The sequence below is a fragment of the Sminthopsis crassicaudata genome, chromosome 1 (assembly GCF_048593235.1).
Source record: "Sminthopsis crassicaudata isolate SCR6 chromosome 1, ASM4859323v1, whole genome shotgun sequence".
NCBI lineage: Eukaryota > Metazoa > Chordata > Mammalia > Dasyuromorphia > Dasyuridae > Sminthopsis > Sminthopsis crassicaudata.
The window spans coordinates 38,735,109-38,756,793 of record NC_133617.1 but is presented as its reverse complement, the minus strand read 5'-3'; the positions used below and the strand labels follow the sequence as shown (position 1 = coordinate 38,756,793).

The following is a 21,685-nucleotide window of genomic DNA, read 5'->3' as shown; positions in this document are numbered from 1 at the left end:
ACCAGGAATTCTCCATTTCTACCATTTTTCTTATCATACATTGTTGTCTTTGTGTTTCAGAATAAAATCAGAACAAAAGATCTCAAGGTCATAATTAGAAGAAAAATATATCTTCTTTGTATTATAATTGTTAATAATTATTATCATTTACTGGACCTGTGATTTTAATGGGATGAGAAGGAATGCCTTCCACTAGTAGACAATAGCATCTTCTTTACAACTTAATGTTATCGGGAGAGTTTCCTAAAGGACTGAAAGTTGAAATTATTATTGTTATGGTTAATAATAATAACTAACTATTAACTATTAATGTGCTATCAGTTAATTAGCTTCATATTAGCTAATGGCTTCAGATAGACCAGACTATGACATTCAAATGAATGGAAAAGACATCTAGTTTGTCCACAAGTGCATATGTCTTAAACAGGCAAGGAAATCAGTCAAGGATTTTGACTAAAGAACAAGAGGTAGAATGGCTTGGTAGATCTGGCTATCTGGTTGCCATAGGTTCAAGCTGTAGCTCTGATATATACTAGGCATATGATAACTAGGAGCTTCCTATTCTGGCTGGACTTGTGATTTCATCAGTGTAGACTGATCCAGCCAGAGTAGTAGTAGGAGTAGTAGCAGTAGTAGGAGGAGGAGGAAGAGGAGGAGGAGGAGAAGGAGGAGGAGGAGGAGGAGGAGGAGGAAGAGGAGGAGGAGGAGGAGTAATGATGGTTGTAGCAATGATAATAAATCATGGACATGATCAATAGAAAACAAGATGACATTAAAATATGTATTAAGCACCTACTATGTGACAGGCACATAGTATGCTTGACTCTTGAAATAAAACTACAAAAACTAAAATAATATACGTTCTCATGGAAATTAGATTATAATGGGGGAGGTGGAAGAGACAGAAGGGAATAATTTTTATATAGTGTCTCCTAAATACCAGACATTGTGCTCAGTGCTTTATGATCTCATTTGATCTTCACAACAAACTTGCAAACTGAGTGCAGTTATTAGCCCCATTTTATGGTTAAGGAAAATGAGTCAAAAAGAGGTTTTGTCTCACCCAAATCACACAGCTAGTAATTGTTGGAGGCTATATTTAAATTCAGATCTTCTTGACTCCCAGGCAGCTAAGTAATGCCATAATGCATAGTGCATTGGTCAGGAAGACTGATCTTCCTCATTCAAATCTGGCCTCAGACACTTACTAGCTGTGTGACCCTAAGAAAATCACTTCATTTTGCCTCAGTTTCCCTATCTGTAAAATGAGCTGGAGAAGAAAATGGCAAACTATTATATTTTCAAAGAAAATTTCAAAATGGAAAGATGGAAAGTTGGTCAGAACTGAAAAGACTCAGCACATTTTGATTCTAGACTAGGGAGACTGGAATAATAGTGCTGCTTTCAGCAGAAATAGGGAAATTTGGAGGAGGAATGAGCTTGGGAAAGAAGATTATGAGTTCTGTTGCAAATGTGAGTAGAGCTTGAGAAAACATGGAGCTTGGCCATATGTCTTAAAGAAAGTAGTACTACTATTCAAGAGATCACGAATTGAATAAAGTCGAGGTAAGATGGCAGGGAAGTTATAAATTCCCTTCAATGAGAGTGTCTTGCTGTCTAGAAATAAGGTAATTTATAAAGTATAGGATATCATTCTGTCTTTTAGAATCCTGGATCATTTGTTTCTTTCTTTTTTTCCTGAGGCGATTGGGGTTAAGTGTCTTCCCCAGGGACACACAGCTAGGATGTGTTTAATTTCTGAGGCCAGATTTGAACTCTGGTCCTCCTGACTTCAGGGCTGCTGCTCTATTCACTGCACCAACTAGCTGCCCTGATCTTCTGTTTCTTATGGGTACCATGATAGCAAAGACATGCTCTTCTTATCCATAAGTAGTTCCTATTAGAATTCATGCTCCTTGAGGAGCCTTCTTTGAATCCCAATACTTGGCACCAACCTGGCACATAAAATGTGCTGAAGAGAAGATTGATTAATCAGTCTTCTTAGATCTAGACTCACTAAAGTGCTTAATAGATGATTGACTAATTATTAGATTAAACAGTCTTTGTTTTAGACATTAAAAGATTTCAGATAAAAGAGTTGTCTCAAGATAAATAAGGATTTACTTCTATTGGGTCAAGAGCAACGGAAGTTTGGCTTCTGTGGAAATGCCAGTACTTACACAATTCTTCTAAGAAATTTGTCTAAACTTCCTTGGAAATAGAAGTCTCTGTGTATTTGGAAGTTCATTTTTTTTAACCAAAGCATGAAGTTAATTCTCCTATTATCTAATCTTCTGAATCAGCACTCTCCATTCTCTTGCTGCTGACCATTGTAACTTGTTTTCCCACAAAGACTCTCTTAGGAAAATTAACTCCAAATTAACTCCAGGAAATGCAGGAAAGTACAACCAAAAAGTCTGCGGTTTTGAAGATGACAGAAATTAATCATCTAGTATTCATTATGACTCAATGATTACAATTCTCTGGTGTTTTGCAGCTTCTTCTTTCATGTTTCCAGAATGGGGAACTGATGGAGTGTTTGATGACAGACCAATGGAGGAAGCAGTATTATGATACCCTGGGGACTCTTTAAGCACCGTTTAAACAATTAGCAAAGTTTATTCTTGCTCCCCTGAGACCTTTCAGTATGTCAGAACAATATCCAGCTATCCATTACAATTTTCTAAATCTCTGATGGTCAGAATAAATATTTCATAACATAGCCAAAATACATAGGAGAAAGGCACACAGTAGGTCATCTAGTTAAGGTAATATGGGGCAAGAGAAGAGGTATGGCTCATGGAAATCACATTTGAGATCTTCTCTGATATATTTGTCTTCCTAATGGATAGTTTCCCCAATTGCCCTTCTGAATTTATTTGGGGATGACTGTATTCACCATAGGATGGGTATTAAGTGACTTGATGCTGATCTCTTTAACAAAAGAGATAGGAGTGATTAATTGTTCATATAGTGTTCAGTAAAACGACTGAAAGATAAATAATAAGATTGTACAATCCTTGGATAGAAAAAAATGATATCCAGAAAGAATACATGCTCATCACAGAAAAATACATTTGTCTCTCTCAATTTCTCTCTGTGGCTTTAAAAGCCACACCCTTAGATTGATTGCTTAAATAAGCAGCTGTGTAAAATTGCTGCAATTTGGAGACAGAAAAGAAAATTTATATATTTCTTTACCCTTTAATACCTTTTAAAAACTTAAATAAGAGGTGGAGGTAAGTTGCCATAGCAATAGGCTATACCTGCTTCATGGAAGATATTTCCAGAATTAAGATATACAAGTAGCAAGGCCAGGTGATTGGCTTTCTCTATCTTTTGTAAAGCTTCTTCCAGATGTAGATACAGGTGACATTCTTGGATGAGAGCTTTTTTGGGGTTTGAATATAGTCAACATAAAGATCCCTGAATCATTCTTCCATAAGGAATATAGTCAACATAAAGATCCCTGATCCATTCTTCCATAAGGAATATAGTCAATATAAAAATCTCTGATCCATTCTTCCATAACTCTTTACTCATCTCCCTCTTCTACCACCACTGGCTTCTGCTCATCTTCTTCCTCCTTTACTTCTGTTCTTCCTCCACCTCTTCTCTTTCTTGTTGCCTCCCTCCTTTTCACCTCTCCTTCTTTCCCACCCTTTCCTCCTCTTCCTCTTTTTCTTCTCCTCTTACTCCTTCCCTTCTATTCTTCCTCCTCTCCCATCTTTAATTGTCAGTATTCCATATGAATTCAGTGGCTGGCTAATGAATTCAGTGGCTTATCAATGTCTTTACTTAAGTCCATTAGTGTTCCTCACAGAATTAATTGTACTAGCTGCATTACAGGGAGGTAAAAGGATAATGTTACATCAGATATTATCTGAGCCTAGAAAGGAAAGGAAGAAAAGCATCTGATGATTTCCAAGTCTTTCTTTTGTTGTATATTACACGTTTAAAAAAGGGTCAAAACAGAGTACTCAAAACAGGGAACGAGGCGTTAAGTGTTTCTGAACTTGGCAGTAGTTTCAAACAAAGTCACCACAATATAGTAGAAAGTCCACAGAATTTGGAATTAACTATCCTCACAACAAATAATGACTGCCAACTTCTTGGGCCTCAGTGTCCCCATTTGTACAAATGGATGATTTATTCTCTGAAGTCCCTTCCAGATCTTGATCTTCAAGTCTAAGATTCTTTCCAAACTCCTGTATTAATGTTTACAAATTCAATCCAATGTAATAAAATGAACGTTCCTTAAGAGACTTCATTTTTGTGTCTGTATTCCCAGCACTTAGTACACAGTGTCTAGAACACAACAGGTGATTAATAAATGCTTTTAAAAATTGAATGATACACATATGAAAAATCTATTATATTATAGAAGCAGTAAAGATCATTCATTTTCTGACCAATTCATCAGAACAAGCAATCCATACTGGCCAAGTGATGAGGAAAGCTAAAATCCTACCTGCTTCCTGGGATAGCACATTTGGACCAGGATATGGGGGATGTGAACTATTTGAAATTCCATCTTTGTCCCTAATTTGACCTTCTTACAATTGGAGCCAGATGAGATATACATTCAATGAAAAGGAAGGAGCATGCAGGTTATGTTCTGGGGAATATAAATAATGGTAAGATGTTAGTTGTGGTGAAGTTATGCTTTCCCATACCAATAAAATCAGTCACTCCCTATCCCACTTAATGGTGATGAGAATTTCAACATGGTAGAGATGGGAAAAGAGGTTATTTCAACTGGAAAGAATGACATTAGCCATAAAGTGGCAGATAAAAGTGAGATGAGGTGTATTTTTTTAACCCAAATTTAGTTCAGTTTTTAAGCAATGGAAAAAAAATCCATTGCATAATCAACAGTTTTGCCTAGGAGAAACACCTGATTTGGTTAATCCTATTCAAAATTACTTTAACATAAATCAAAAAAAATTCTTCATCTCCTCCCTGAAAGACATTTCCCCTGAAAATAGTCAATGACTATTAATAGGAGTGCTCATGGGTCTCAGTGAGGTCAGAGTAATTTCATGATCGTGGTCTCTAGAACAACCATCGCTGCAAATCTTTGGCCCAATATCTAGGTTTACACCATCATTTGAAATCACCAGCTGCTCCTCAATGAAAGGTGTAGAATCCATTAGAGAAAGCTCCAACGATGGCCAAACAACACACAGGAAGCACTTGACTCCATTTGACTTCCCATAGATCTTACTTTGAAACTCAATCTGTAATCTCTTTTTCCAGAGGAAGCAGCCCTGGGGGCTCAAAAACTACCCCAAGGACCAAAGGCCCAGGAGAAGGTGTAACATATTTAGATCTTGGGCTTCAACAGTTAGACCTTAGGAAGTATTTAGTCCAGATTTATTTTTTTTTCATTTCACCAGTGAAAATGATGAGGCTCCAGGAGTACAGTGACTGTCCCAAATGTTTAGTGGTGGAGAAGAGACTACAGTCATATCTCTTGCCTCCTGGTAAGACATGGTAGTCATGGCAGCTAGGTGATGTCATAGATAGAAGGCTGGGTCTGGGATCAAGAAAACTCCTTGTCCTAGTCCAAATATGGGCTCAGACACTACCTGTGAGATTTTGGGCACATCACTTAACTCTATTTGCCTCAGTTTCCTCATCTATAAAATGAGCTAGAGCAGTATCTTTGCCAAAAAAAAATCCTAAGTGGAGTCAGACATGACTGAAAATGCCTGAAAACCATATCAAAAAGTTCAGAATATGGTGCCCTGTATAATTTAGATGGCAAATGGTGCATGTATTCAAGGAAAACAAACAAATAAGAATTAGAAGATGTATGTATATAAGCAGAGTAAGACCAGATCAGTCAGGAACTTAGATGCTAGAACATGGGAAAAAAGGTTTGTAACCCACAGTTATCCTTACAAACAGTCCTCCTGACAGCTGTTCATCTTTCTGCTGGGGAGCACTTAGTAAATTCTCCTGCACTTGTAGCTTGTGTTTGTTAATGAAAACCAAAGTCTTTTCCTTGCAAGTCTTGCTCAGAGAGGCTCACTTTTTATGGAGACCCCTGGCCTTGGAAGATGATTAACTGTCACCTAAGGAACCAAAAATTTATCAGCAATGTCACCCGAAGCTTCCTCCTGGTTTCTTTCCTGAATCTCAGTAAATGTTTGCATCAGTCAGCAGACATGCCTGATGGAAGGCAGATTTTAAAGCAATTGATGCTTTTTCTCATGGTCAAAGTCAGAATCATAGGTTGTCAGCAGTTACTACTGTGTTTAATTAGATTGATGACTGGAGATTTAATTAGTTGTGTGACCCTGGGCAAGTCACTTAACCCTGTTTGCCTCAGTTTTCTCATGTATAAAATGACCTGAAGAAGGAAATGGCCAATTACTTTAGTATCTTGGCCAAGAAAACTCCAAATGGAGTCATAGAATGTCAGATATCTCTGAAATGACTCAATAAATAAATATTATTATTATTGTTATTAGTATAATTATTTGGTAAGAAAATTGGGGTTAAATAATTTTCCCAGGATCACATAGCTAGGAAGTATTGTTTGAGACAGGATTTTTATTCAGGTCCTCCTGACTCCAGGACCTGTGCTCTATCCACTGTAGCATCTAGCTGCCCCCAATAATTATATTATTCTTAAGGTCAAAAGAATGAATTTTGAATCTGCCGGTAATATTGGACATGTATTGAATCATGTAAGAATTCCAAGACTAAAGAAAGAATAATGGGGAGTGTATCTCTTTGTCCTTAAGCAGTTTTGCACAGTCATGGATTTTCAGAAAGGTCAGAGGATTGAGCTGACAGCAGGCAAGCCCTATCTCCAAGTGGTCTTAAAACAGATGGGAACAAAAGCCCCCGGCTCCCGGATGCTTCTAACATGTGCAGTCCCAAGTTGGAGAAGCAGCCATACGTTACTTCAGTGTTTCACTGATGCCAGAAACAAACGAAAGCCCTTTTTGCTAGGAGGGACAGCTCCAGACTAATGTTCTCCATCTCTGCTGCAAATGTTGAGAGATGAACAAAAACAGGCCCGTTCTGCCACGTCATCTGCTCCCGTTCACGTGCAGCTGGCTTCTTGCTAATGTTTGGGTTTGCAGCTGAACTGGAAGCCTCCCCCTTCTCTAAACCGGTTTCTCTCAATAGCCAGTGCTGAACAGGGCTGCTACTGAAGGATCAGGAGAGGGGACCCCAAGGTATCAGGGGAGCCTGGCATGGGGTGGTTCTGAAAGTAGGCAACCCTTTGTTTCTTCCATTTGTGAAATGGAATATTTTCATTTACAAATTCCCCTAGGATTTATGGATTCCAAATGTTGACACAAATACATGATGCATCCCTAACAGCTTACATCTATATGAGGCTTTGCTGTTACAGAGCAACTTTAGGATCCTGGGTATTAGAGAGTGAGTCCTAGATAGGGAGAAGAACAGAAGTTATAAAATCTATGCTAGAAGGGACTTTAGAGTCTGCTGAACCTAGTGCTTTATTATATATATATATATATATATATATATATATTTAATCCTATGCTCTATTTTGAATGTACTCACTTATTTATATTTTATTTTATCCATCAGAATCTGAATTCCTTGAGGACAGGGATCCTTTTATTTTATTTATTTATTTGCTTTTATTTGTAGTCCCATTGCTTATTACAATGCCTCGAATATAGCAAACACTTAATCAGAACTTAGAGATGAAGAAGCTGAGACTGAGATGATGATTATGATGATATTTAACATTTATACAGCACTTCTTATGTGCCATCTGCTATGTTAAACACCTTATAGATATTATCTCATTTGATCTTCACACTAGCCCTCAAAGAGAGATGCTATTTTCATCCCCATTTTACAGATGAGGTAACTGAGGCACACAAAGGAGGTGATGTGACCAGGGTCACACAACTAGAAAGTATCTTAGTTAAGATTAAAACTCAGTTCCCCCTGAATCCAAATCTAATTATAATTATAATCCAGCTGTCCTCTTGGGGACTTCAGTGGTCATGTCATCCACCTGTGTCATCTTACAAATAAAGAAATTAGTCCCTGGAAGGACCATGATTATCTATAGCTATCATCATGGCAACTCCATCTGAGGAGTGGAATCTCCCTTTTGAAGACAAGGTCATGTAGAGTGACATGTCCAATATTAGTGACAGACTCAAACTTAGGGTCTTTTGACCCTAAGATTAATATTATTATTAACAACAATAATATTAATATGTTGTTATTGAGGCATTCCAGTCATGTCCAACACTTCGTGACCCCATTTGGAGTTTTCTTGAGCAAAGATACTGGAGAGGTTTGCCATTTTCTTCTTGTTTTACAGATAGGGAAACTGAGGCAAACAGGGTAAAGTGACTTGCCCAGTGTCTCACAGCTAGTAAGTATCCGAGGCCAGGTTTAAATTCAGATAACTATGAGTTCAGGCTTGATTCTCTATCCACTATACCACCTAGATGCCTTATAAAAATTTGTCATATTATACAAGACATAACATATTTTACAATGATAATAATAGCTAACTTGTATGTAACGCTTTAAAGTTTGCAAAGTACTTCACACATTATCTCATTTGATCTTCCCAACAGCTTTGTGAGCCCCTTTTACAGATAAGCAATTTAAGATCCAGAGGGGTCCAGTGACTTGTGTGGAATCACATAGTCCATAAGAATCTGATGGTGGATTTGAACTTAGCCTTTAAGTCTAGCACTCTGTGATGTCCATTCTTTAACATCACATTGTCATCAGCTTTTAACAAACTTCTTCTGGCCCATAAAATGCTGAATGACCCATTGGATTCTCCATGTATACAATAGGCGTCCATTCCTAGCTAATTGAAATACACCAGCAAAGAAGTTTTATAAATAAATATTTTGAAGGGATCATTGAACACAGGCAACATTAATCAATCCCCTGGACTCTTCAGCATGTACTTTGCTCTCTGTGAAAGGGGCTGTTTCTAATTTGCCGTCTTATTGAAGCTCTTCCCCCTTCATCTCCTGCTGTAAGAGACTTGCTCAGAGTCACAAAGTTAGTAAGAGTCTGAGGCTGGATTTGAACCCAGTTCCCCCTGACTCCAGAGCTGGTGCCCTGACTACTGCACCATCTAGCGGCCCCTCTTGGCTTCTTTTCACTGTAAAATTCTTAGTGGTCAGACTCCATCTTCTGCCTTGCTCTTCTCCAACGGCCATAAGTGAGTCTTGTGTCATGTTTGTCTTGCCTTTTCATCCTGCGACTGACTCTGCTTTAAAAACCACAGCACATTCTCATTAACAACTAATGGAATGGAAAGTAATTGGAATTCTGGTTCTCTTTGCTCTGAAAAGGCCCTTTATCTTTTTATTTTTTATTAAGATATTAAGGTATACTTATCACAAAAGCCCGACTAAGTGGATTATATATAGCCATACTTAGAAAACATCTTAATTGGCCTGGATTTCAATGAATTGCCTAGAAGTGATTCAGTCAGCACCTGAGACCAATATCTAAGGAAAAGCAGTATTTCAGACTCTCTCAATTAAGGGAGGGTATTAATGATACTACAAAATGGCATTTCCTTCTCCCAGTTCATTTTACAGATAAGAGAACTGAGGAAAACAGGATTAAATGACTTGCCCAAGATCACAAAGTTAGTATCTAAGGTCAAATTTGGCTGGTATTGAGGTCTGATGCTCTCTCCATTGCACCACCAAATTGCTCTGGAATATATGTCTAAATGTGTCTACATGCTGGACATTCATAATTAACTATAAATTAAAATGGAAGGTTTAAGGCTGGGAAAACAATTGGAGATAATCCATGACTCTAATAATCTAGCAGGTGATTTACCTACTATTTAATAAACTAAAGGCAAGAGTCTGCACCCATTGTCCTAATTGATGTATGAAGGGAAAAGCACTGCATATTTCTTCACCATCAAAATAACCAACATGCCATCTAAGCAGTTTAGCGCTCAGCCATGAAGAGTGTCCAACGAAGGACAGCTAGATCAGCTAGAAAATATCATATTAGCTTAAATAAATCTCCCAATGATCTTAGTCAAGACCTGCTGGCTCTCAGTACTAGCAAAACTTCTTACAGAGCCTTTCTGAGCCTGGAAAAATGGATTTTTGCTTGGCTCCATAGAACTGAATTAGAATAAGGAGTGGAAGTTCATAGGGATCAGACTCAATTTAAGCATCAACTTTGTGGCAATTGAAATTATAACTGGAGAAATGATATTCAAGAAGGTCTTCAAGGAAAGGCATGATGTGATGATTGTTGGAAATGGTTAGGCTATGGTAAGTGGCCCTTCTGACTTTGGGATTCTGTGGGGGTTTTTTTGGTTGAAGACAAGTGAATTGTCTTTTCTTATAGAAAAGAAGCTTAAAAATTCATTGTGGGTTTGGAAAACCTAGGTAAGGAAGTCTTCCCTACTGCACAGAGCATTGATCTAGAAGTCAGGATGTCTCAAATTCAAATCTTGCCTTAGACAGTAACCATGTAACACAAGTCACTTTCTAGGTCTAAATTTCTACATAAGCAAAAATCAGTGTAAAATAACAATTATCTCTTAGAGTTGTGAGAATCCCATAAAATCATATGAATGGATGACAAGAGATAATATATGTAAAGTACTTTGAAAGTCAATTAAAAAGCATGCTTACTGCACGCTAGACATTGTGCTAAGTCTTGGAAACCTTAAAAACACATGTAAATGTTAGGTACTATGAAATGGGGATGCTTCCATAGAAAATTCAAGGTAGCAAGGGCCTTTGAATCCAAATCTCTCGTTTAACAGATGAATAAACTAAGATCTAGGGGAGTAAATTCACATACTCAATATCACACATATATAAAGTGCTTTAGAAGGGATTTGAAACTAGGTCCAATCTAGATCCTACACCATGAGGTATCATGCCCACTCTTTAAGACTTCTTCCCTGAGAGTAACTGCCATTATTAAATTATCAAATTATAGAGTAAGCTGTGATCCTGGGGACTTTAAAAGAGGTCAAAGAATGAAAAATAAAGGAAGCAGCATTCAGGTCCAAAGCCCTCTAACTGCCTATTCTCTCAGCACTGATGGAGATGATTTAATGGTTTGCTGTTTCTCCATAATGGTGAAATTACTTTCTGATATTTAACAGGCAACATGCTGCCAGGCAACACAGGTGTGTTGTGTGGAGATGGAAGAGAGAAGGTTAAAATGAGACACTGTACACACACCATTCCTCTATGTATTCTGAGTAAAAAGAAAATCGGTCCTTTTGCTCTTTATTGGAGAATAGTTTTTAAATACAGGCTGAAAAAAAAAAAAAAAGAAAAGAATTCCTCCCTCACAAAATTTCAATGGTGAAATGAATTTTAGGCAGAGGGTGAGAAAATGAGTTTCTTCTATTTCTGAATTAGTTCCAAATTCACAGTTAAAGAAAACTTGATTGTGTTTTAAGGATCTCCCCTCCCTGATGATGAGCATGCAAATGGCAGAATCTCTCCTGTGGTCCCTTTTTTGATATGGCATATTTATGCCAAATTGAAAATGAAAGAACTAGCAATTATGGAGGGCAAACTCTTTTCTGGTGGGAGAAAAAAAGTTTGATGGATTTTTTTCTTCTATCTTTGCACATTAGCACTTGTTTGTCTTTGCTCTGACTACTGACTTCCCTGACTTTGTTTTAAATTCCAACTAAAACCTTACTTTCTACAGAAAGTCTACATCCATCCATCTATCTATCTATCTATCTATCTATCTATCTATCTATCTATCTATCTATCTATCTATCTATCCATCTATCTACCACACACAAATATACATAAATGTATACATAACCTATACACACAGATACTCACACACATGTATATATAGCTATCTGTTAGGATTACCAGGTGAGAACTCAGGTTGTCTGGACAGTGACAAGGTGAGAACTCAGGTTGTCTGGACAGTGACAACCTGAGTTCTCACCTGGTAATCCTAACAGCTATCTATATTAAAATATGTGATGTGCACATAGTATGCAGTTTTTATACATATATGTACACATACATATGCATAAATATGTTTTATACATATATGCATGTGCATATATATTTTTGTATATATTAAATCTGTGTATATATGTGTTTGTGTGTGTGTCTCTCTCTGTACTTGTTTTCTTGTTGTCTTCCCTGTTAGACTGTAAATTTCTTAAGGACAAGGGCTATCTTTTGCCTCTCATATCACTAGCACTTAGCATAGTATCTGATACATGGTAGAAACAATAAATCTTTATTAAGTAGAAAGTCACTACTTGAAATTAAACAATGACTGTTTATAAAACAACATGCTAGCTTTTAAAAGAAATTTGCTTAAAATTATTTAGTCTTAGTTCAAATGAGAAGTTGAAGTACTTTTTTGTTTTGTTTTATTTTTTGATGGAAAGCTAGCAAATTGATACAAGTGTTTTCTTTAGTTCTTAGATTACTGGGTAGCATATTTGACCTGCAGTCTAGAGCAAAACCTCTTAAACTGTGCATTGTGATCCCACATGAGGTCCTGTAACTGAATGTGGGAGGTTGAGAAATTATGATTCATTATCAACAAATGCTTGATTTATATACCTATTTTACATACCTGTATAACCAGGGTTGTAATGTTTGGGCTAGCTTTCTAGAGCTCCTTTGGAAGGGCTTTGGTCTCAGCAGGATAGATACCACGAGACTGGACAAGAATAAAGTTCAAAATCTTTATTGTCTCTTACAGAGTCTGTATCTGTCATAGTCTGACCCAGTCCCCTCCAGTAGTCTGCCAGTCTGACTTCAGTCAGACTCAGTTCTTATATACCCCTTGTTTCAAGTATACTTCTCCAGAGTTCTGGCTTTCTACACAGGGTTACGTAAAAATTTCCCAGGTTAAAAAGACTCTTGAGTGAGAAAAGTTTCAGAAGTCCTAGCTAGCGTACCATAAGCTATTGGTTTATGAAGACTAGCTTCACTCTTGGAGATGCCTTCTCTCAAATCATAATTCTGTGACACATTGGGCTTCTCTCCAGAGGTATCTCTGTAGAATGTCAGTATATTGTATATATTTTAGGTTTCTACAAGTCATATTATGCAATATTTAAAACCAAAGTTTTTCTAATCCAAACATCTCATTTTATAGAAGAGCAAATTAAGTCTCAGAGAGCTTGTGACTTGCCTGTGTTCATAATGCTAGGAAATAGAATGATAGGATTTGAATTCCAGAAAGAAACACATGATGCTATATTGATCGTCTCCTTGTGGGCAACTGGCTCCTATACAATCATTTCAGATAACAAAACATATATCAAGTACAGAACTGCTCTTATCTCACAGCACAGAAAATGAAAACAACACTCCAAAGTCACATAAATCATAAAAAATAGTCTCTTTTTGGGGGGAGCCCCATATTTCCTTAGAGTTTTAGCTATTTTATACAAGCTCATACCTTTGGACTTCTTCTGGAAAGGACTTTACAGGACAATAAGGTTCTTTAGTAAATCCAATTTATCCTGATACCATCCTGATGGTGTGACTTGTACTCCCTCAGGAAAAAGGAATTTGGTGACTCCCTTCCCACTGACTTTATACTGTCCAAGTAACTCACAACAGTGGTGGAGGTCACAGTATACCTTTATGTTTCAGAGCTTACTCCTTTGCTGCTTCTTCAGCCCTCATGGCCATACATGTAATTTCCTTCTCTCCAAGAGAGTTACCATTCTCCAGAAACCTCTATTTTTTTTGTCTAGAATGTTGGTAGTACTGAATTTTCAAATTTAGGACTGTTATACAGGAAACATTGCCTAGGACCTACATCTTGTCTGTATCAAATGCTATATGTAGTAGTTGGGATTCAGGTAATGTCTTCTTGGATCATATAGGATAAAGCAATTGTAAGTCCCACAGATCTCTACTCGAAGGTATCCATCCCCTGTGTGAATTGATATTCCCACTTAGAACTTTGCCCTATTCTTTTCTCTACTGTTCTAAGATCTAGGTTCAACTCTATCATACTCTTATTGAATTAAATTTGCAATTGAAAATCTTTAAAAAATTAGATCCAGTATAATATAAGGAGAAGCACTCACTAAAGGTGATATGGAGTGAGAAATACATTTAGGGAGAAAAATTAAAGATGCACTAGGGAAGAAATTTAAGAAAAATTAAACAGACAAGTAGAGGGGAAAGTGGGAGAGGGCAGTGTCATAGAAGGAAACCAAAGATATTGGGATCTCTTTTATTCTTTCTTCTTCTCCCACAGCCTCCATTCAAGCCCTTATACAGAGGACATTCAAATCTAAATTTGGAAACATTCATCTCTCCAATGAAATCCAGTTCTGCGTTTCTAAATGATGATCCTGCCTGCCCCACAATGTCAACCTATCCAAAACCCAACTTCTCATCTTCCCAGTAGAACCTATCAGTCCTTCTTCCCAGAGTCTCTGTTTCTTTTGATGATACCCTCATCCATCCCCATAGTCTCTCTGGATTTAATCACTGATCAGAGATTAGATTTTAGAGATCACCCAGTCTAATCCCCTATTGAATAGATAAGGAAACTGAGACCTTCATGTTTCAAGTGGCTTAAAATTATGTATCTAGAATTAAAGAGGACATCAGAAGCCACATGGTCTAAAACAAAGCTTCTTAAACTGTGAGTAGTGACCCCATATAGGGTCTCATAAATGAATATGGGGGTCAGGTCATTATGATTTACTATAAGTTAATGCTTGATTTATATACCTATTTTATATACCTTTATATCTCAGGATTATATAAAAATTTCTCAGGTAAAAAGAGGTATGAATTGAAAAAGTTTAAAAAGCTGTGGTCCATACCCTTCATTTTATAGATGAAGAAAGTAGAGGTTAAGTGATTTTTTGAGTATCATAATCATTCCTTCATATCTCTCCCCATATATCAATCAGTAGCCAAATATCATCCTATTTTCCTCTAGAACCTCTCCTTCATTCATTATCTTCTCTCCACTTACATTGATACCATCCTAATTCAGGCTCTCATCAATCTCTCACCTGTACTATTATAATAGCTTCTAACTGATTTTGCTTCCTTTGATTTTTCCAGTCTCCAATTTATTCTTCCATCAGTTTAGACAAGAATCTTTTTAATACACATATCTGATTAGGCCATTATGTTACTCAAAAAATAACAGTGTCAGGGGCTAAGCCAAGATGGCAGATTAGAGGCAACCCAGATGAACTCTCTCAATCTTCCCCTCAAAACAATTTAAAATAAATTTTGGAATGACAGCGCTAATAAAAGATCAGAGGAACATCTCTGTTTCTGGCTGAAGAAAACTTGGGAAGTTATCAGGAAAAGTTGTGATATTGGGGTGGAAATCTGTCCAGATTCCACACTCATGGTGGCAACAATAGCAGCAGTTCTGGGAGATCTCAGACCAGAGACAATAGGGAGTTGGAAACCTTCTCAGAAAGAGATTATAGGGCACTCTTTGCAGTCATTGGTACAGCTATCAGTGATAGGCAATATTTGAGTGCATTTGCATTTCTGGGTGGCAGTTCCAGAATGGAGAGGAGATCTGGTGGTTGATCACAAGGAAGCAGGGATCCTAATTTCAGTTTCAAGGCAAAAAGAACACTGGTACTTGTGGCTGCAGGGGACCTCATGGGTAAAGACCACACTGTGAGCCAGAAGAGCAGCAATCACACCTCTCCCTGGATCACATCACCTTGGAAGCACCAAAAACTTGCAGATTCCCATAACAAGCCTTTGAAACAACAGTAGGAAAAAGCTTGACGCTTTTCCCCACCCCTCATGGAGCTTTAACATAAAATTCAAAGTCAAGAAATAGACTGGAAAATGTGCAGACCACAATTAAAAAATTGACCATAAAAAGTTACTATGATGGAGGAAATAGCAAGACTCAAAAGGAGACAACAATATGAAAAGAGCTATAAACAAAGCATCAAAAAAATTCTAACTGAATCTAAGTCCAACAAGAATTTATGAAAAATGTTAGAGAAAAAAAGGATAAGAATGGTAGAGGAAAAATTGAGAAAATAAATAGGAGTATTATAAGAAAACTTTAAAAAAGATATTAACAATGTTATAAAAGGCACAAAAATCACTGAAGAAACTATTTCAAAAGTAGAATAAGTCAAAATAGAAAAGAGGCACACAGCCTCATTAAAATATTCCTTAAAATTAGAATTGGGCAACTAAAAGCTAAAAAGCATTTCAAAGAATGAAGAAAAATGAAGAAAATGTGAACTATATCATTGGAAAAAAAACAACTAAACTGGAAACGGAAAAGTGATTTAAAAATTATTGGAATACCTGAATGTCATGATCAAAAAAAGAGCCTAGAGATTACCAGGCAAATTTTGACCTTGGGAGAGAGATTTTGTGAGCATCCTGATTATCAAAAAAATTAACCTCCAAAAAGGCCTTAGAAATTACCAGCATCCACTGGTATGAGGCTGCCTATCCATGAGGAATGTGAATATAGAATCAACTTTTTTTTAGAAGGAGGCAATGATAAACTTTACTATAAGTTATTTCATATAATATGCATAATTTTTGCTGTGGGGACGAGAAGCTGAATTTATTCAGTCCAGGGAAATCTCAATGAGTACATTTTATCTATAAATGCAAGTGCCAAGCATTGCCACGATTGAAAGATAATCTTGGAGATTTGCCTGAGTTATTGAGAAGTGACTTGCCTAGGATTACACAGCTTGTTAGTTAGTAGCTATCAGAAGTAAGAATGGAATCCATCTTTCCTATTGCAAAGTAGACTCCTTTCATTAAACTATATTGCCTTTCATGATACTCATACTATTTTCTCTCACCACTCCTAAGCAATCTTCCTAAAGTAAATAAAAATGGGATCATCTCATTCCCTGCTAAAAAGCCTAGAAAGGTCTCCCTATTACTACAGAATTAAATTAATCTTGACATTCAAAGTCTTCTTGACACAACATAACCTCTCAGCCTTTTTTTTGCATGAATATGCCTTCGCATACACTCTCAACAAAGACTACTTGTCATTCTCCAATCTCATCTTGCCTTTTAAGACATTTTGATGCCTTTTTTCATGCTTGAAGCCATCCCATCTATAAACATAGTTACTGTTGAAATTCTTTAGTTCTTTAAACTCTTCTTCAAGGAATCTTGGAATACGTAATTTTAAAATAAACCCTATGATCTTGTTAATAGTCATTAAATAATAATGTTAAGCATTTTAATATAAGTGTAATACCAAAAGTTTATTTAAACTGAAGGGTTCTACCACTATAGAAAAGTTTGAGATCTACTTCTCAATACCATATTTCCTCTTCAATCACCAATAAATCTATTTGTCACTAATATAAGTTGATAAATGTTTGTTAAAGTTAACTGAATTTGTACATAAAGGGTTTATTTTGTGGGTTGAAAAAAATACCATAAGAAAAATGTAGAGATTTTGGGCATCTTGATTTCCAGTAAACTTTCCAGAGTGATGTCATAGTTTTTCTAATGATCTATCTGTCCTAAAGAGTGTTATTTCCCTTTCAGATTCCCTGAGTCACAGATGAATTTAACATTTCTATAACATGAAGAAATGAACAATCTCTTCTAAGTCAGTGATTCCATTTGGCTAAGAATGTCCAGTCAGCCATATTGGAAATCAAAGCAAGACTATGAGTTTTGTTTTGTTTTTGAAATTTCTAAGTATCTAGGATATGAAAAATTATCTCCTTTTATTATGAATCTCTTTCATCTCCAAGCTAGGAATGGCTGCCTAGAAGATCATTTGTTTCCTTCTTATTAAATCCAATTCTTAGCATTCTCAGGTAGAAACATTTTTATTTACACAAACCTTTAGGGGAATTTTTCTTTTCTTTCAGAGCTTCTAAAGAATAACTGTTACTTAGCACTAGGGAAATCTGTCTCAAATTTAAAGTCAGTGATGGAAGAAACAAAATACGTGACATATCCAAGAGATGTATCAAACTAGTCAAACATTTCCTCCCAAGGACTTTCATCTAGTTATTGGAAAGATAGGGGAGGACTCAAGAGACTAGAAGCATAGTTTTTAGAACTCCATATTCCCAAGAATATCATTTCATTTGAATGGCCCTTACAATTCATGTCAAATTTAATGTCATCATTTTCTATGCTCAAAAATCTCTTAAGAGTAAAAAATAAAAAAGAAAATTTCTTCTTAATCAAAATAGTATGCCTGAAGTTTCTAGTACCTGAATGTTACAGAAACTAGAGAACTGTGTATAGAGTCCAACTCTGGCTTTGGACATTTATTAGTTGTGTGACTCTGAGCAAATCACTTAATCTACATATACATTCATATATATATATGTATATATATACATATATATATATATTAGCTATCATCATCATCATTGATGCTAATCTTTGAAAACTAATCTACTTACTTTCCTGACATCTAATGTGCAGATTTCTCTTGTGAACATCTCAGAAACTTGGGCTTGGTAGGTTTAATGGATCATTAATTCACTTATATATTTATTGTTGATTTGTTAGTACTTTGCTCCATCAATCCATGTAATTATAGATTCCAATTACTCAGTGGTCCTAAACTTGCCAGTATTTGGACATATTATATTTGACAGCAGTATTGTTCTTTTATAATTCTTCCTCTTGGTCTCTTTTTTTTCCAATCTACAAATTCATGGGGCTACATGGTTGCTCATCTTTCAGCTCTTAATCATCTTTGTTTTGGGTATTGTACCCCACATACTTATCATGATTATGACTTGTAATAAATGTTTAATAAAGAATTTTTCATCCATCCATCCATTCATCCATCCATTTATGTGTTTGTTCATTTGTTCCCAGGCTTCTAATCACACACCAAGATTGAGTTCCTTTCCACATATCATGTTGGTTGGGTTTAGTGAGTATAAACTCATGAGGGGAGCTATTAACTAAGTAGAAATGAAAAAAAAATCTCAAACTTATTGAAAGGAATAAGTAATACAAAGTCAGTCTATTTTCTTGGAATGGAGAGTATTTGGAAAGGAGTATTGTGTAAGATGACTAGAAAATTATAAAGGGGAGAGTAAGTTCAGAGTTAGGAGCTAGATAGATCCTCAAGTTAACAAGGAACAGAAGTTCATAGAAAAGGAAAGACTCATCCAAGATAATATGGCTACTCCCTGGTAGTACTAAGGCTATATTTCAAGTTCCCTGATGACCAGGACAATGACATTTCCAGTATGTCATCGGCTCTCTTGGAGTATGAAGGAACAGATGCCTTGGACAACCTTTTAAAGGTCTGATATCCTCGAGTTTTTAAACAGATGGGAAGGGCAATCCTAATAAACCTGACTCTTACCTGACCAAGTCAGCAGTGATTAAGGGTCATGGGCTATTCTGGGGACTTTAAATAAGCAAAGATAATTTCCCAGCTGTCAATTCTTCTTTAGAGGGAATATTATATCCATATATATATATATATATTACATATGCAAAACATACTTACACACACAGTCAAAATAGATATTATTTTCCCTTAGGCTTTTTGAAAAAAGCACAATCATTCCATTAGCAACTCAACTCTGGAGGCCAAGTGACCCAAAGAACAACCATGCTCCTCTCCTTCTTTGGTTGATATCTAAGAATATACCTCTTGCAAAAAAATCTGGTAATGAGAAGTGAAGGAGGAAGATCATGGAAGTCAGAGGCTGCCTTTTGAAATCAGATGCTCTGTATTTGAGTCCTATTTGTGGTAGATCCTCCAGGGGAGACCCTGGATACCTCCCCTGGCCTCTCAGTGTCCCAGGCAACTGTCTGAATAGATAAAGATCTCAATCTCTAGAAGTTTCCTCCCTAGGAGTTCCAAATTATAAGTACACAAACATAGAGTATAGAGTATAAACTTCTGGAAGAAAGGAACCAGGTCCTTTATAAACTATTCTGGTTTTCAACTAATTAATAACATTTGTAGACATTTTTTCTTCTCAATGTTTTCCTAAAGTTATGTATGGGAGAGAGAGAGAGAGAGACAAAGGAGTGAGAGGGGAGGGAAGGAGAGATGGAGAGAGAGGATTTCTCTTTTTTCCACCATTTCAATAAGGTGTTTGAAGGAGGATAATCTATTCTTGCATTTGTACAGCACAAATAAAACACCAGGCACTCTGAGTCAGATTAATATTTGCTACCCAGCTGCCCCAAAGCACATACCTCAAGATGAATAGGTCAATGGTGGAATTATTGGCGACAGTCACATATGCATTGACAATCTCTCCTTGTTTGACAGGCTTTGATGGCAGCCAGATGACCACATTGCTGTCCAGCCGTAATTCACTGAGCTGAAAATTCTCCTGGGCCTGATAGAGGCTAACAGTCCCAATCCTTTGCAAGTGGGACATGGTTTCATCCAATCCGTCCTTCCCTGGGCGAATGGCATTGCCTTTCCTTATATCCCCAGTCGTGCACTCTCCTTTCTCATCTCCCGGTTGAATTGTGTAATATAATTCCACAGAATTTCCTTCTGATTGACCCACAGCCTTTTTACGCCCAGCAGCCACTATGGGAGGGTTGAACCAACTGGATAACAGCTCCAATTCTGCAACACACAGGCCAAGATCACCTGCCAGGCGGCAGCTGCCCCTTACCTCTCTGGTTTCCCTGAAGGCAAATACACGAAGGCAGGGAAGTCTCTCTTCAGAACTATAGTCATCCCAGTCTCGACCCACAATGTAGAACAGAATCTGGACTTTGGGTCGGTTCAAGTAGATCTTATCGCTCATGATGTATGTTTTAAGTTTCCAGTTAAAAGTAAACTTGTCATTAGATCCTAAAAAATTTGAAGTCATCATTAGTTCCTGGGGTACAACCTTTTCTACAGAAAAAGGCCCATAGCTAGCATTCAACACAGGAGGCTTCTTGGCTTTGTATGTAAAGAATGACTCAACTCTGGACTGCAAACTGGAATTCCTCATAAAATCCTGATGGGTTTCTTTAAGGAAAAATGATGTCTCAGTACTGAGAATATGATAATTCACAGGTAGATATGTTGGTAACGAGGAAAATCTTGGTCCATTGTCCGTGACCCCTCGGCCCTCTATCACTAAAAAAAAGGAAGAAAGACAAAGAAAGAATGATTAATATGTTCTCGAGAAACTTAGGTTAACAAATAATTGACACATACGGAATGAAAATACTGAGCTTGATATATAGTTCGGACTATTACATCTTGTTCTGGGATTACTCAGTGAATGGCAATACATGACCCCGTGAAGAAATACTGATTGTCACTTAACCCCTATTGCTTCCTTCCTTCCCCTCAAAAAATACTGATTATTTCCCAGGCACAGTATATTTAAAAATAAAGCAATATTTGTATTAATATAATTTCTAAGTGCTTAAAGAATGAAAAATATATTCACTTGATGCATTTTGAATCTTTGGTTCTTTTGCAATCTGTTTCTGGTTTTATTTCTATTAATCTAGAGTAGGAAATAAGGAAAAAAGAACAGTTGTTTTTTAGAAAAAGCTATACAGTGCAGTGGACAGAGTACTATATTTGGAGTGTTAAAGACCTGAATTCAAATATGGCCTCAAACACTTAACAGCTGTTTAACTTTGAGGAACTAAATTAGATAATATTAGTAAAAAGTACTTAGGCTTCTAGGTAGAGGACCAGAATTCAAATCTGACCTCCTACACTTACTAGCAGTAGGACCTTGGACAGG

General features: G+C 36.7%; 1 protein-coding gene across 1 annotated transcript in view; it reads right to left on the bottom strand.

The window, feature by feature from the left end:
* TMEM132C (transmembrane protein 132C) overlaps positions 1-21,685 on the bottom strand; it is a 525,373-nt gene that overhangs the window by 309,678 nt on the left and 194,010 nt on the right. The window contains exon 2 of the mRNA XM_074299414.1: positions 20,172-21,060. Within this exon, the coding sequence (XP_074155515.1) occupies positions 20,172-21,060 (889 nt within the window). The remainder of the gene's footprint in view (positions 1-20,171; positions 21,061-21,685) is intronic.